The following is a 16,401-nucleotide window of genomic DNA, read 5'->3' as shown; positions in this document are numbered from 1 at the left end:
GGGCGGTCCCCGCCCCCCGCCTTCTCCGCGCGACGAAGCCGGGCTTACCAATGGAAGCCCGGAGTGGGGCGAGCAGGGGCGGGACGGGGCGGGACTGCGGGGAGGTGGCCGGCGGGCCGCGCCGCGAGCCAGTATCTCAGAGAGCGCGGGGTCCGGACAGCCGCGCGCTGAGGGTCTAGGGGCGGGCGCCGCGGGACCTCTCCGGGCCATGGGTAAGCGGCTCTGCGGCGCGGCCCGGACAGGGGCTCGGCGGCCCTGCAGGGAGGTTCAAGGTGCCGGCGTCGGGTCCCCTCCAGCCCTCGTGGCAGTCGGTGCGCTGTGTGGGGCGGAGAGGGGCCCGGGGTGGGTTTCGGGGCGCGGGCCAAGGGGAGCGAGCCCGGCCCGCGGCTTCAGCGCTCCCCGGCCGGCGCGGAAGGGGTGAGGCTGGGCGTCCGCGCGAGCTTCGAGAAAAGGAAAGACAAAAAGTTTTGGCGGCCAGGGGCTTCCCGGGCGTTTATCTCGAAACTCTTTTCGCCGTCTCTTGCCTGAAATATGCCGAGCCCGGTACGGCTCTGTCGTCCCACTTCCTGCTGCGGTTTCCACCTCGAGCTGGGCTCAGCTAATTTGTTGTGACAGCTGTCGGCAGCCGCCCCTCCGCCCCGTGACATCCCGCAGGTTTCAGAACCGCGGCGCCGCCGGGCACAGACTCCGGGTCCGGAGCGCGCGGCCCTTTCCTCTGCGGCCGCCGTTTCCTGAAAGGGGCTGCGCGGGTGTGAAGAACTTGCTCAATGCGCTTTGTAGGCTCCACTGTTCCTCTTTCGGCCGCGGGCTGCGCCGATGGTCCGGGGAGCCCGGCTTCTCGCCCCCTGCCCCTTCCTTCGCTTCCCTTCTCTCTTTTCCTCTCCTGTCTCTCCGCCCACCCGCCGCAGCCCCGCAGGAGAGGGGTCGCTTCCCTGGTTGCTCTCCTCTCCTGTCCCTTGTGTGTCCCCTTGTCTTCCCTCGGTCTGCAGAAGGGACGGGGTGGCGGCTGGGGAGCGTCGGGGGAAGAGGGCAAGAGCGTGGGCTACGAGCTTGCAGGCGATGCCCGGCTTCGCGCTCGGCGGGAGCTGCGGGCCAACCCGGGCCCGCGCTCCGTCCCTCCGCGGTGTCTAGGGGTCGCCCGGGCTGGGGTCGCGTCACGCTCCGCCCAGCGCCGGCGTGGTGGGGCTTGCGCGGTGCAGGACCCCCGAGGGCCCAGGGGGTCCCAAGGCGCTGCGGGTCCAGTGTCCCTTTGTTTGCAGAGTCTTGGGCCAGTAAGGAGTGCTCCGCGGGCCCCAGGGGAGGACAACAGGTGCCTCTTGCCCCACCCGGGCTCCTCTGGTGGGAGCCCACACGCACGGTGGCGTCACTGCGCCTACAGGCAACGCTAGAGCACAGGAGGGGTGGGAGGTCGGGGCTCGAGGGCTTCACCCCGCAGCAGTGCTCAGAGCCCAATCCAGGCCTTAGGGACCCGCCTGGGACCTAGAACTTGGTGTGGCAGAGGTAGAAAGGGCCTCCGATAATATGCTTCTACAGTTGAGAGACGTCAACTGGCACCTCTGAGCCTCTGCCCCGTAGGTGAAATGGGAACACACGAAACCATCTGAGGAGCTCTCACTGTCCGTCACCACCAAATGTGGCCCAGACTCAGTGGGGAGGGACAGTCCCATCCTGGAACTGGGGCTTTTAGGACATCCCAGAGCCCGGTAAGAGGGACAGGGAGAATGGGGCTTGGAAGTTGGTAGCCTCACATTCAGTGTCCCCCGCACCTCCTTCCCTTTCTGTACCCTCTGGTGGCTCTTGTGGCCTCAGCTGCTCCCAGACCCTGTCTCTCTCGCCCTCCCCCAAGCTGAGGTACTGAGGTTGGGCTGTGGCTTGAGCTGCACCTGTGCCCTGTTAGGGAGTGGGGGTCCCAGGCCCATCGCGTTTCTTCTCACTGCTGGCTCCAGCTCAACACTTGGCAGGCCCCCCTCCCCAAACTGCTGGAGCAAGCTCGCGTAGACTCGGCCTGGCCGCCGCTCCCGGGCTGCCGAGTGGACCGGCCGTTTCGCCGCTTCAAAGGCTGTCTTTGTTTTGCTCCAGCTCAAGCTTAGAGAAACTTAAGCCAACAACCTCAGCCGAGGGGGCGGGGCGGCGTCTGCTGGTTGTTATTGAGGCTGCTGTTACCATTATTGTGGTAATTGACGCAGTGTTCCCAGTCGGTGACTTTTCATGAAAGGAAGTATCACTTCCTTCCCATCACACCCAGGGTGAGTGGGGCGGGCAGCAGAAAGATGGGGAGGGAGAGAAGGAAAGGGGTGTGTGCCTCCAGCAGACCCTTAAACTTGAGAGCTGTGTGGCCTTGTACTAGTCACTGCCCCTCTCTGGGCAACAGGGGTCTGTAAGTCCATTGCGCTCATCCTGCACCCAGGAGGCTGATGTTTCCGGAGCACCTGCTGGGCAGCGAGGTGCCTTGGGGAGGGAGCAGGACAGGCAGGCCTCTGATCTTCTCACTGAGCCTGGCTGTGGTTTGTGGGGGAAGCCTCCTTTCTCTTCTCACTTTTTTCTGCTGAGAACATTGGGCACATTGAGTCTAGCACGCCCATCTTGTAGATGGGGAAAGGGAGATACAGAACCAGTGACCAACTTGGTAAGAGGTGCAGCCATGCAGTGCTGGAACCCCTTGCCCCATCTGTCCTCTTGGCCCACTTTCATCTGCTTCCAGCTTGATGTCTGGCAGGGCAGGGGCCCACTGACTTCCCCACATCCACCCACTGCCTGGCCCCATAGCTACCTTCTAGTCCTGGCTAAGCCCCGTGAGACATCTTAAGTTTGTCTTCAGTGACTCTCAACCACCGCCCGACTGCCTTCACCTTCCTGCCTTTGCATACCTGCCTTTGCTTCGCCAGGTTGGTTGGGCCCTGGCCAGAGCTGGCCCCCTACTCTCTCAGGTAACAGGTAGCAGTTTTTTAAATGGAATCTCAGTAGGTATCAACAGGTCTTTCCTCCTTCCTCAAGATTATGGAGATAACACCCCTTATTCAAAGATGGTGGGTCCTCTGGGCCCTCCCCGACCCAGGCCAGGGAAGTTGATTCATAGAGTGTGGCGGCCATGCCCCTTCCCGGCCCTCCCCCTCTCCCCGCTGCTGCCCAGCTCTCTGACCAGCCCCCTCCCATCCCTGAGCCTGGATGCCTTAGCAGTCAACACAGACCTGCTCTTGATAGCAGAGTGTCAGGAGCGATGTGCTGGGAAACTGCACATCTACTTGGGGAAAGGGGACAAGTTTGCATCCTCTGAGCACAGATAAGGAACTTGAGGTCTCCCTGCTCCCATTAGAAAGAAAAAAATCTCTAGCTCTCAGGGATCAGCGTCTCTCAGGAGTCAGACTACCCTGGTTCTGAATCCCAGCTCTGCCATGGATAAGCTCTGTGGCCCCAGGCAAGTTACTGAAGCTCTCTGAGCCTCAGACATTATATCTGTTATATCTGGATGGCTGGGAAGATTCAGCAAAGCAATGTTGTATGAGATGCCTAGCCCACACCAGCCAGGGCACTGATTTGAGTCGGTGGAGCATGTAACTTGAGAACAAGTAGACCTATGGGAGCATCCTCTACTGGAGGCAGTGACAGACTAACATCTTCAGTGCTGGAGTTTTAGGATCTGGGAGTTGAGCTTGACTCAGACAGGAGCTATGGAGTTGGAAAGAAATCAGACTTATAGCACAGGAAGAGCCTCACGCAATCCTCCTGCCCAGCACCCTGCCGCACCCCCTCTCTGCCTAGTGAGGGACTGGGTCACTAGGAGCCCAGGCTCATCTTCTGGCGCAGCCACCTAGCCTGCCTCGGCCCTCTTCCCAGCAGTGAAATGAGGAAATCGCAGGGGGGCTTTTGTGGAGTGAACTACTGTTATCAGGGTTTTTCTAACACCATTTTCTAGCTGCACAAAACTCAAGGAACAAACTAGGAATAAACCTCCCCAAGAAAGCACAGGGGCTTTTTAAGAAGGAACTTCTGAGGACTGCAGAGGGAAACCTGAATTATGGAGACACATGGTCCTGAAAAGAAAGATGCAATACTGTAAAGGTATTATTTCTCCTCAAAGTAGTTTCTAAATTTAAATGCAATCAAAGCCCCGGTAGTGGGGGTTTTTTGTTTGTTTGTTTGTTTGTTTTGGAGACGGAGTCTCTGTCACCCAGGCTGGAGTGCAGTGGCCTAATCTCAGCTCACTGCAACCTCCACCTCCTGGGTTCAAGCAATTCTCCTGCCTCAGCCTCCCGAGTAGCTGGGATTATTGGCGTGTGCCACCACGCCCGCTAATTTTTGTATTTGTAGTGGAGATGGGGTTTCACCATGTTGGCCAGGCTGGTCTCGAACTCCTTACCTCAAGTGATCTGCCTGCCTTGGCCTCCCAAAGTGAGCCACCGCACCTGGCTTTTTTTTTTTTTTTTTTTTTTTGAGAAGGAATCTCGCTCTGTCGCCAGGCTGGAGTGCAGTGGCGCGAGCTCAGCTCACTGCAACCTCCACCTCCTGGGCTCAAGTGATTCTCCTGCCTCAGCCTCCTGAGTAGCTGGGACTACGGGCATGCGCCACCACGCCCAGCTAATTTTTGTATTTTTAGTAGAGACGAGGTTTCACCATGTTGGCCAGGATGGTCTCGATCTCTTGACCTCATGATCTGCCCACCTTGGCCTCCCAAAGTGTTTTTGTTTTTGTTTTTTTTTAAAGGGAATGTAACAGAATTATCCCAAAGTTCAGATGGAATATTTTTAAGAGATGAGTAATATTGGGCAACTTGCTCTCTGGATAGTAAGTTGTTTTATAAAGCTACAAAAATTAAAACAGTGTGCACAGGTCCTAGCATCCCACCATGGATGAAACAGAATAGAAAGTCCAGAAATAGTCCCAGATGTGTTCCTTATAAGCACTGACATTATGGGGAAAGTAGCATTTTACACCATTGGGGGAGGAGGCTACTCACTGGGACCCCCAACCAATGAGGGGAAAGTATGGCTAGGATCCCTATTTCATCCTGTATACTGGAATAGATTCCAGATGTGTTACAAGTGAGTAATGAGACAATAATCACCATCATCATCATTATTGCTTGCTGGATGGAGAAAGGTGAAGTCTGGATGACATTCTTATGGAGAGCAGTTTTCTTTTTTGCATTTGATCCCCCACTTCTGTTACAAATAAAACATGTAAGGCATTGTGCCAGAAAAGAATCTGCACACACAGGCTGGGAACAAGGCAGTAGTGCGGTGGCTCACAGCAGCAGCAGCAGCTATCAGGGGCAAGTGGGTTTCTCCTGCCTCTGTGGGCTGAGTGGGGCTGGGAGACGGGGCCTCCAGCTCCATAAGCCTTTTCCCTCCTCCACAGAGCCAGGAGAGGGCCCACCCCACCACGCAGGTCCTGCCTGCCTGGCTCCCAGCTCTCTACCTCCCAACGCTGGACCTGCATGGCCCAACATCTATGGCAGCGGGTTTCAAGCTTATTTTTTATAGCAGAACCCCTTTTACAAATATAACCCTGATCTGTGAATGATCAGGGAAAGGGAGGGATTAGGGCAGCCAGGGACAAGACAGAGGGCACCCTGGAGACCAAGGGGGAGAGGACTCTCCCTTCTTGCTCATCTAATGCTGCAGAAGTGGGGGCCCAAAGGCCTGCAACCCAGAGGGCCCTGGCAGGACAGAGCACTAACCCTGAGAATGGAGACCGAGTTCATCTGGGGACTCAGCTGGACACAGAGATAGAATGTTTCCCTTTGTGGCTTAAGGCGACAGCTCTAATCCCTTTCCCATCTGGGGTTAAACAGCTCGGATTGGTGACCTCCTTTCCAGGTAACACGAGCACCCAACTCCAGGAGATTTTCCCCCGGTGTGGTCCAGGCAGAGCTTGCAAACTCTGAACCATGCAGAAGGGACTAGGGCCCCTCTCGCCCTGTGGCTCACAACCTGGCTGCCCACTGGGATGCCCTGGGGAGCTTTAAACCCTGCTGCCCCACCTTGGACCTTAAATCAGACTCTGAGGATGGGGCCAGAGCATTGTGCTCCTCCACGTGATTCTGATGGGCCCTGTCTAACCACTGTATTTTTCTGAAGCCCAAGGTGCAGCGACTTGCCAAGGGTCACATAGCAAGTCTGTGACTAAGAAGCCCCAGTCACACCAAGGAAGACATGGAGAGGGTCTGTCGATGCCGAGGCTCTGGGGCAGCAGGAATGAGGGGAGGGGATGTGTGAGCTGAGGGTAGCAGGCAGTGGGAGAAGAGCCAGTGGAGGAGGTGCTTCTGGACCTGGAAGACTTCAGGAATTCACGGATAGCTAGCAAAGAACTCAAGGATCTTCCTCTCCCATTTCATAGCAGGGAAGACTGAAGCACAGAGTCACAGAGGACTTGGTTGGAAAGGCATCAGTCTGCTGGGTCACTTGTTAGTACCCAGGATTTCTGGAGACTAGTGGGTCAGAGGCTAGCCCAAGAGGGTGGCCCTGGTCTCTTTCTCTTTGACAAGCCTTAGGACTGGTTTCTCTCCAGGCTTACTTGGACTCTTCATGAAGGCCTTGCAAATGTTGATAACCACAGCAGCCACTGGACCAGAATCAGACTTTGTTTTGAATCCTGGTCCCCCAGGGAGGCAAGCAACTTACCCATAACCATTCTGGCTTCAGATTCCCCCTCTTTAAAATGGAATTCCTCCGGGACTGAGGGAGAGAATGTACAGGCACACCTTGCTCTATCATGCTTTGCTTTATTGTACTTCACAAATACAGCATTTTTTACTCATTGAAGGTTTGTGGCAACCCGGCATCGAGCAAGGCTATCGATGCCATTTTTTAACAGCATGTGCTCACTTTGTGTCTCGGTGTCACATTTTGGTGATTCTTACAACATTTCAAACTTTTTCATTATTATATCTGTTATGGTGATCTGTGATCAGTGATCTTTGATGTTACTATTGTCATTGTTTTGGGGTACCATGAACCCCACCCACAAAGACAGTGAACTAAATCGATAAATGTTATGTGTGCTCCTCCTCCACCTGCTCCATCGACCAGCATTCCCCATCTCTCTTCCTCTCTTTCTCTTCTTTGGCCTCCCTGTTGCCTAAGGCACAACAATATTGAAACTGGGCCAATTAACAGTCCTACAATGGTCTTTAAGTGTTCAAGTGAAAGGAGGGGTTACAGGTCTTTACTTTTAAATAAAAAAACTAGAAATAATTAAACTTAGTGAGGAAGGCAGGTCGAAAGCCCAGATAGGCCGAAAGCTAGGCCTCTTGCACCAGTTTGTCAAGTTGTGAATGCCAAGGAAAAGTTATTGAAGGAAATCAGAAGTGCTATTCCAGTGAACACGCATGGTAAAGCAAAACAGCCTTATTGCTGATAATGGAGAAAGTTTGAGAAGTCTGGATAGAAGATCCAACAAGCCATAACATTCCCTTAAGCCAAAGCCTAATCCAGACCAAGGCTCTAAATCTCCAATGCTGTGAAGGCTGAGAGAGGTGAGGAAGCTGCAGAAGAAAAGTTGGAAGCTAGCAGAGGTTGCTTCATGAGGTTTAAGGAAAGACGCCATCACCATCACATAAAAGTGCAAGGCGAATCAACCAGGGCTGGTGTAGAAGCTGCAGCAATTTATCCAGAAGATCCAGCTAAGATCATTGATGAAGGTGGCCACACTACCACAGATTTTCCATGTAGATGAAACAGCTTTGTATCAGAAGAAGATGTCATCTAGGACTTTCATAGCTAAGGAGAAGTCAATGCATGGCTTCAAAAGACAGGCTGACTCTCTTGTTAGGGGCTAATGCAGCTGGTACTGGTGACTTTAAGTTGAAGCCAGTGCTCATTTATCATTCCAAAAAACCTAGAACCTTTAAGAATTATGGTAAATCTACTCACTCTGTGTTCTAAAAATGAAATAACAAAGCCTGGATGACAGCACATCTGTTTATAACATGGTTTACTGAGTATTTTAAGCCAACTGTTGAGACCTACTGCTCAGAAAAAAGGATTCCTTTCAAAATATTATTGTTCATTGACAAGGCAACCGGTCATGCAAGAGCGCTGATGAAAATGTACTAGGAGCTGCATGTTGTTTTCATGCCTGCTAGCACAACATTTATTCTAGAGCCAAGGATCAAGGAGTAATTTTAAGTTTCAAGTCTTATTATTTAAGAAATACATTTTGTAAGGCTGTAGCTGCCATAGATAGTGATTCCTCTGATGGATCCGGGCAAAATACATTGAAAACCTCCGGAGAGCATTTCAGGTACATTTGTGGTTCGTGGGAGGAGGTCAAAATATCCAAGCATTTGGGAGAATTTGATTCCAACCTTCCTGGATGACTTTGAGGGCTTCAAGACTTCAGTGGAGAAGACACTGCAGATGCAGTGGAACCAGCAAGAGAACTAGAGTTAGAAGCAGAGCTTGAGGATGAGACTGAATTGCTGCAATCTCATGATCAAACTTGAGTGGATGAGGAGTTGCTTTTTATGGGTGGGCAAAGAAAGTGACTTTTTTTCTTCTCTTTTTTCTTTCCTTTTCTTTTCCTTTTCTTTTTTTTTTTTTTTTTTTTTTTTTTTTTTTTTTTTTGAGACAGAGTCTTGTTCCATCGCCCAGACTGGAGTACAGTGGAGTAATCTCAGCTCACTGCAGCCTCCGCCTCCTAGGTTCAAAGGATTCTCCTGCCTCAGCCTCCCGAGTTGCTGGGACTACTGGGACCTGCCACCACACCCAGCTGACTTTTGTGTTTTTAGTAGAGACAGGGTTTCGCCACATTGGCCAGGCTGGTCTCAAACTCCTGACCTCAGGTGATCCGCCCACCTTGGCCCCCAAAGTGCTGGGATTACAGGTGTGAGCCACCGCGCCCATCCTAAAGTGGCTTCTTGAGGTGGAATCTACTGGCGAAGATGCTGTGAACATTGTCAAAATGACAACAAAGGATTTAGAATGTTACAGAAACTTAGTTGATAAAGCAGCAGCAGGGTTTGAGAGGATGGACATCAGTTTTGAAAGTTTTGCTGTGGATAAAATGCTGTCAAAAATAGCATCACATGCATGCCATGGAGAAATCTTTCATGAAAGGAAGAGTTGCCAGGTGCAGTGGCTCATGCCTGTAATCCCAGCACTTTGGGAGGCCGAGGTGGGCGGATCATGAGGTCAGGAGTTTGAGACCAGCCTGGCCAATATGGTGAAACCCCGTCTCTACTAAAAATACAAAAATTAGCCGGGCTTAGTGGCACGCACCTGTAGTCCCAGCTACTCGGGAGGCTGAGGCAGAAGAATCACTTGAACCTGGGAGGCGAAGATTGCAGTGAGCCAAGATCACGCCACTGCACTCCAGCCTGGGCAACAGAGCAAGATTCTGTCTCAAAAAAAAAAAAAAAAAAAAAAAAAGAGTTAATGGATGTGGCAAACTTCATTGTTGTCTTATTTTAAGAAATTGCCACAGTCACCCCAGCCCAAGAAACCACCACCCTGAAATCAGTCAGCAGCCATCAACATGGAGGCAAGACATAAGAACACCTACCAAAGCAGGACCACTCAGTGGCCAAGGATTCTACCCTGTGCCTCTGAGTACCACTGGCCCCTGGCTTACGCTGGTTTGGGTTTCTTGTTCCTGAGGAGATTCTTTTTCTGTCTGGGATGGAAGGGAAATCTCATAGGTTCCTAACAATAAGGATGTCCTGGGAGGGAGTGAACCAATTCATACTTGATTAACAAAAGAACAAAGGACAGAAAGAAAAGGTTGTCAGAAGACGTGGGTTCCTGGTCTGGTATCTGCTGCCAGCCTGCTGTGTGGCCTCAGGCAGTTTCCAGTGGTTGTGGTTTTTGCAGTGGCAGAGGTGTTGCGTTTTTGCAACCATCAGCACATGGTGGCTCTTAGTAAAATACAGCCCATGGCTTCTCCTGCCCACCACACAGGGTTGTTGTGAGCCTTGCTCATTCCAGCTTGGCACCTGCTGTGTGGGGTATGAGAAGCCTCACCGAACTATCAGGGAGCCCCAGGAGCCACAGGCAGTTCAGCCAGGATGGCTGTGAGTAGCCTAGGGCGAGGGAGGAGCTGCCCGTGGCCAGGGGCCAGAGGAGGCCACCCAGAGGAAGGCACTTGTCAGCAGAGACCTGAGGGGTCACCAGGACCCTTGTAGGTGAGGAGAGCATGTGGCCTTATTAGGGCAGTTAGAACTCTGCAGATGCTCAGGGAAAGGTCAGATATTCCTGAATATTCCCAGAGGAACTACTACCCAGGGACCCCTGTGTTGCTTTGGGGCCACAGCCATGGGATCCTTTAGCTCTCCAGTGAGACTAAGCTGCTTCTCAACTCTGTGTCTGAGCATGGGGCAGATTTTGGAGACAGGATTTCCCCAAGCACCACAGCCAACCCCGGCCTCCTGTGACTTGACCTCAAGGTGGTTTTGTGTTTCCTTCAAAGATGTGGGGAGATAGCTGGAGCAGAGGAAAGAAAAGGGGCAGGTGTGGAGCGGATGCAGCGGGTTGTGGGGGAGCGGGGAGGAGGGCCTGTGTGTGTGTGTGTGTGTGTGTGTGTGTGTGTGTGTGTGTGTGTGTGCGCATGTAGCCTATGTGCAGCCAGGGACACACCCCTTCCCCCTGGCCAATTCTTTTTTTTTTTTAATAATAGAGACGGGGTCTCACTACATTGCCCAGACAGGTCTTGAACTCCTGACCTCAGGTCATCGCCTGCCTGGGCCTCCCAAAGTGCTGGGATCACAGGAGTGAGCCCCTGCACTGGCACCCTCTGGCAACTCCGATTGGGAGTAGGGAGAGTGCTCCTGTTCCTCCCTGCTTGCATCTCATATGCTCTCTCCCCACCCCTTCCTCCTTCCTCCTTCCCTCTCTCCTTGCAGCAGCCCCTGTCAAAGGGAACAGGAAGCAGTCCACGGAGGGTGACGCCCTAGACCCACCTGCATCCCCCAAACCTGCTGGCAAGCAGAACGGGATCCAGAACCCCATCTCGCTGGAGGTGAGTTGACTCCCTCTGCTGACTCCCTGGGCACTCTTCCCTGCCACCCTCACCTGTGCTCCGCCTCCAGGTGAACCTGGACACTCCCCAAGCTCTCAGGAGGGAGATATGTTCCTACCCTGGCCCTGCCCAGCAGCCAGGGGACTTACTTGTCATCTGTGGCAGAGAGTTTCAATCTTGGTTTTTGTAGCAGAACCCTTTTTTGAAATGAAGATGACCCACCACCCTGATCCATTAAACAGACAAAAGCTCCAGCCCATGATGTAAAACCACATTCACATCCATTCATTCAGATGCATAACATGGGCGTATAAAGTCACTCAGTGAGACCAGCAAGACTGTTTCGATGAGCACAGAATCTGAAGGGGGAGCTGCAGGCAGCTTTTTCGGAGCACAGTCGGCCCCGGCTTTCATTCATTTTGGCCATTTGCTTTGGTGGCACAGTCTGGAAAAATATCCTGATTCATGCAGAAAAGTGGTTGCAAATGGTAGTTGTCTTTAGCAGCTTGCCAGGAATTCAGAATAGAGGCCTGGAGGAGTAGATTGACTTGAGCAGTTATGAGAGAGCCTTCCTTCTGAGGTCTGCACAGACCAGCCCCAGGGCCCCAGCATGTTATGATTTCATGGGTGATATGTGAGTTCCTATGTTGCTTCTTCTTAGAGGTCTTTAATACCTTAAAAACACTGAGCTATTACAGAAGCTATTTACAACTAACAAAAAAAGTAAAAACACTGAAATAAACTTGAATCAATTATTATTTTTTTTTTTTTAGACAGAGTCTCACTGTTACCCAGGCTGGAGTGCAGTGGCACAATCTTGGCTCACTGCAACCTCCAGCTCCTGGGTTCAAATGATTCTTCTGCCTCAGCCTCCCGAGTAGCTGGGATTACAGGCATGCACTACCAGGCCTGGCTAATTTTTGTATTTTTAGTAGAGATGGGATTTCCCCATGTTGGCCAGGCTGGTCTCAAACTCCTGACCTCAAGTGATCTCTCTGCCCACCTCGGCTTCCCAAAGTGCTGGGATTACAGGAGTGAGCCACCGTGCCCAGCTGGATCAAATATTTTTGGAACACATGGCTGTCTGTGCTGTCCTAGTCCAGATGGTTTATGTCCTGGAAGCTGTCTGTTCTCTGAGCAGGGTATGGGCCCTAGGCTCTCTGCCCCGAGCCACTCGCTGGATAAACAGCATCAGCAGAGATTGCCCCTCTGGGACCCGCAACCAAAAGTCCTGCGCCCCTGACAGCAGTGCGCAATTGAAGCCCAGAGCTTCACCTCCCTGTGCTCAGCACGGCAGGCTGGGGCCACACAGAGGCTCGGGGAACATGGGCCTCACAGAGTAACCCCACGGCACCAGAAAGCACCAAGCACCTTTGTTCCTTCAGCTTTTCCCTCTGCGGTTATGGGGGAGTCCCAGGGACACTGAGCCTGCCCTCCTGGAGTTCCTAGTCTGGCGGAGGAGCTGACACAAATAGGACAAATCAAGAACAAGACAGAGAAGTGACCCTGGCCTGGAGAAGGCTGGGGACTGCTCTCGTGGCAGCCTCTGGAGCCAGCTGCTCTGGGGTACCCAGCCTCCGGGGAGGTCCTGGACTCTAGCTCCTGTCCTGGGGTGCTGAGAGCTGACACCTGTGTCTGCCGAACCCAGGAACAGTCACTCCCTCCCAGTACAGTGGCTAGGTGCTCTCTGGGAAACTGGGGTTGGGGTAGGTACCTTATTCCTCCTGCAGCCAGTGGTTTCTGCACATCCCCAGCAGCCAGCCACCAACTGGGGCCCATCCCAATGCCTCCTGTTCTCTCCCCAGGACTCCCCCGAGGCAGGCGGGGAGCGGGAGGAGGAGCAGGAGCGGGAGGAGGAGCAGGCCTTCCTGGTCAGCCTCTACAAGTTCATGAAGGAGCGACACACGCCCATCGAGAGGGTGCCCCATCTCGGCTTCAAGCAGAGTGCGTCCCTGGGGTGCAGGCAGGGAGGGGGGCCCAGCAGGGGACCCCGCCCAGGCAGGGCATCGGGCAGGCACTCCCACTCTGGGTGACCCAGGTTGCAGATAGAAAGGAGGCCTCCCTCCAGGCTGCCACTGGGCCAGGGGTGCACAGGGCACAGACTGCCCGTCTATTGCAGTGGCCCTGGCTGGGTGTGTGCTGGTCTGTGCCTGGCCTGTCAGGGCACCAGGAAGGGGTGGCATGCTGTCCCCACCTCCCACAGAGACTGACGGCCAGCCTGCTCTTCTCTCCCCCAGTTAACCTGTGGAAGATCTACAAAGCAGTGGAGAAGCTGGGGGCCTATGAGCTGGTAAGGAAGGCACCTCCCAGTCCTTGCCAAACTGCATATCCCTGGGGTGAGCCTGCAGCGCTGTCCTTGCCTCTGGACAGAGGAAGAGCCAGGATCCCCAGTCCTACCCCTGCGTCCCTGCCTCCCTGCCTTCCCCGCTGGTACTCTGCTGCTCAAAGCAGCTTTTCAGCCTTCCCCATCTGTTCTGCCCGCCCCGTGTTGGGAAAACTGCTTGGGCCAGCAGTCCATGGCCCTAGGAGAGAGAATCGGCTGGCCGCTGCTGGAGCCGCAGAGCAGCTGCCAAACTGCAGTCCTTCGGGTCCCTGCGAGGGCGGCCGGAGCTGCGAGGACCCCGCCGCCAGGGGGCGCCCGCCGGCCGCGCCCTCACGAGGTGCCCTTGCAGGTGACCGGGCGCCGCCTCTGGAAGAACGTGTACGACGAGCTGGGGGGCAGCCCAGGCAGCACCAGCGCGGCCACGTGCACGCGCCGCCACTACGAGAGGTACGGCGGGGCGGGCCCGGGTGCTGGACGCCGCCTACCCTGCGGGGCTTTGGCCGACCTTGCCGGGAGGGCCGGGTGGACTCTGCCCGGAGCGGGCAGGGTATGCGCCGTCCTCAGCGCTGTGCCGCCCTCAGAGCTGCGGGAGCCCAGGCTGGCTGGGCGCACTCACTGAGGGAGCTGAAGCTTTGGGACCAGGAGAGGGCCCTCCTCGGCGCCGGCGGGGAAGGGGGCTCAGAGGAGGCTACAGAGGCCCAGGGAGGGGATGGGCGCCGGCCTCCTGGGGGACATGCGTGGTTCCTCACCAGGCTGGTCCTGCCGTACGTGCGGCACCTGAAGGGGGAGGATGACAAGCCGCTGCCCACCTCCAAGCCCAGGAAACAGTACAAGATGGCTAAGGAGAACAGGGGGGATGATGGGGCCACCGAGAGGCCGAAGAAGGCCAAGGAGGAGCGGCGCATGGACCAGGTAGGCCTGCGGCTGGCTGGGGCCACCCTGTCCCTTGCCTCTTGTAGCCCCCTACCCCACAACTCCCTGTGGCCGCGGAGCTGTCTGCTCAGAATACACAGAACCTGCACCCAGGGCGGGACTTGCAAGGTTCCAGGTTCTCCACAGATGGTTGTGCAAGTGGACTCTGAACTCCAGCCTGCGCCCACCCACCAGGCACCTGAGGCTGTGTCCACTCAGAGGACAGGGCACCTTTGGAAAATTCTGTACAGAGGACTGCAGGGGCTAGCGGGGGACCTGGGCAGGCCTGAAAGTGCCACCTCTTGCTCCTCAGGTCAGGATGTGGGGCTCAGGCAGTCCTGAGGCAAGACTTTCTCTCATTCCAGATGATGCCAGGAAAGACCAAAGCAGATGCTGCTGACCCAGCACCACTTCCCAGCCAGGAGCCCCCCAGGAACACAGAACAGCAGGGCCTGGCCTCTGGGTCTTCTGTGTCCTTTGTGGGTGCCAGCAGCTGTCCTGAGGCCTACAAGCGGCTCCTATCCAGCTTCTACTGCAAGGGGACACACGGCATCATGTCACCACTGGCCAAAAAGAAGCTCCTGGCCCAGGTGAGCAAGGTGGAGGCCTTGCAGTGCCAGGAGGAGGGCTGCCGCCATGGGGCAGAGCCCCAGGCGTCCCCAGCTGTTCACCTCCCAGAGAGTCCCCAGAGCCCCAAAGGGCTGACTGAGAACTCCAGGCACCGGCTGACCCCTCAGGAGGGATTTCAGGCCCCAGGTGGCAGCCTCAGAGAGGAGGCGCAGGCAGGCCCCTGCCCGGCAGCCCCCATCTTCAAGGGCTGCTTCCACACCCACCCCACCGAGGTGCTGAAGCCTGTCAGCCAGCACCCCAGGGACTTCTTCTCTAGACTTAAAGATGGGGTGCTATTGGGGCCTCCTGGCAAAGAGGGGCTGTCAGTGAAAGAGCCCCAGCTGGTGTGGGGCGGGGACGCTAACCGCCCTTCTGCGTTCCATAAAGGTGGCTCCAGAAAGGGCATCCTCTACCCCAAGCCCAAAGCCTGCTGGGTGTCCCCCATGGCCAAGGTCCCAGCCGAGAGCCCCACGCTCCCGCCCACCTTCCCCAGTAGCCCAGGCCTGGGCAGCAAGCGCAGCCTGGAGGAAGAGGGTGCTGCCCACAGTGGGAAGAGACTGCGGGCCGTGTCTCCCTTTCTTAAGGAGGCGGATGCCAAGAAGTGTGGGGCCAAACCTGCAGGGTCCGGCCTGGTCTCCTGCCTTCTGGGCCCAGCCCTGGGGCCTGTGCCCCCAGAGGCCTACAGGGGCACCATGCTGCACTGCCCGCTGAACTTCACTGGCACCCCGGGCCCCTTGAAGGGCCAGGCTGCACTCCCCTTCAGCCCCCTGGTCATCCCGGCCTTCCCGGCCCACTTCCTGGCCACTGCAGGCCCCCCGCCCATGGCCGCTGGCCTGATGCACTTCCCCCCAACGTCCTTCGACAGTGCCCTCCGCCACAGACTTTGCCCGGCCTCATCTGCCTGGCACGCACCACCAGTCACAACCTATGCAGCGCCCCACTTCTTCCACCTCAACACCAAGCTGTAGGCCAGCCCATGGTGTTGTGTACACTGTGGAGTCGACAGGGGCCTACAACAGGCAGGTACTGCTGCCAGGGGGCTCTGAACTAGTGCCTGCTACCCAGGACACCCGGGCCATGCCCCTGGCTGGGCAGCCTGGCACAAGTGAAGAAGAAGGCAGTGGGAAAACTGGGTTTATCTCAAGGCAGCAGCCTGAGCCCAGGAGCAGAGGACCCAGTTGTTATAAGGCGCTGGGAGAGGATGGGCAGCTCCCACTGCCCCAGAGCAGAGCTCGAAGCACCCAGGTTGCCCACGGAAAATCCAATAAAAAGACACCAGTGTGAATCCACGTAGCCCTGAGGTGTGTGTGGTATGGGCCTTTGCAACGGCAGGCAAGGCGGGGGTGAGCTTGTGGGTGGGGCTGCCATTAGGGAGCCAAGGAGGTGGACCTGAACGCCACTACCCCACTCAAGAGCGGGCCCAAAGCAAACCCCAGCCTCTGCCGTTTAGGCAGCCTCTAACATCTGTCCTTGCCTTCAGTCCAGTTTCCTAGTTGAGCTTCAGGGAATGCTTGCTGCCTTCCTCATTGTGGAGATGGGGATTGGAGGTCCTGGGAGGGTCGGTGACTTGCCCAGGTTCCCCTGGCAGGAGGGGCAGGGGAGGG

The 16,401-nt window shown here is 55.6% G+C and overlaps 2 protein-coding genes across 4 annotated transcripts; both read left to right on the top strand.

Moving 5' to 3' along the window:
• The first annotated feature begins 74 nt into the window (after positions 1 to 74).
• On the top strand, positions 75 to 16,086 carry ARID5A (AT-rich interaction domain 5A). 3 transcript variants are annotated; one of them, XM_063594577.1, is made up of 7 exons: positions 75 to 212; positions 10,838 to 10,953; positions 12,759 to 12,897; positions 13,191 to 13,243; positions 13,467 to 13,723; positions 14,029 to 14,188; positions 14,554 to 16,086. In XM_063594577.1, exons 1-7 carry the CDS (start codon positions 209 to 211, stop codon positions 15,763 to 15,765), a joined length of 1,941 nt encoding a protein of 646 aa, XP_063450647.1. In that variant the 5' UTR covers positions 75 to 208; the 3' UTR covers positions 15,766 to 16,086. The 3 variants fall into 3 exon arrangements, with proteins under 3 accessions (XP_063450647.1, XP_003805786.2, XP_063450648.1); XM_003805738.7 differs by having other exon boundaries at positions 76 to 212; positions 13,626 to 13,723; XM_063594578.1 differs by lacking the exon at positions 12,759 to 12,897 and having other exon boundaries at positions 189 to 212; positions 13,626 to 13,723.
• On the top strand, positions 232 to 10,830 carry LOC103786509 (collagen alpha-1(I) chain). The gene is made up of 2 exons (XM_055107662.2): positions 232 to 1,703; positions 3,914 to 10,830. Exon 1 carries the CDS (start codon positions 768 to 770, stop codon positions 1,386 to 1,388), a length of 621 nt encoding a protein of 206 aa, XP_054963637.1. The 5' UTR covers positions 232 to 767; the 3' UTR covers positions 1,389 to 1,703; positions 3,914 to 10,830.
• Positions 16,087 to 16,401: the final 315 nt, after the last annotated feature.

Source organism: Pan paniscus, chromosome 12, assembly GCF_029289425.2.
Source record: "Pan paniscus chromosome 12, NHGRI_mPanPan1-v2.0_pri, whole genome shotgun sequence".
Lineage (NCBI taxonomy): Eukaryota > Metazoa > Chordata > Mammalia > Primates > Hominidae > Pan > Pan paniscus.
Note: the sequence above shows the minus strand (reverse complement) of the source record. Positions and strands in the feature narration are given on the sequence as shown.

Coding starts and splice junctions, on each gene's coding strand:
- ARID5A (XM_063594577.1), top strand. Junction 10,954..12,758: donor AGAACCCCATCTCGCTGGAG/GTGAGTTGACTC, acceptor TTCTCTCCCCAG/GACTCCCCCGAGGCAGGCGG. Junction 12,898..13,190: donor CCATCTCGGCTTCAAGCAGA/GTGCGTCCCTGG, acceptor TCTCTCCCCCAG/TTAACCTGTGGAAGATCTAC.
- LOC103786509 (XM_055107662.2), top strand. CDS start 768: ATGCGCTTTGTAGGCTCCACTGTTCCTCTTTCGGCCGCGGGCTGCGCC.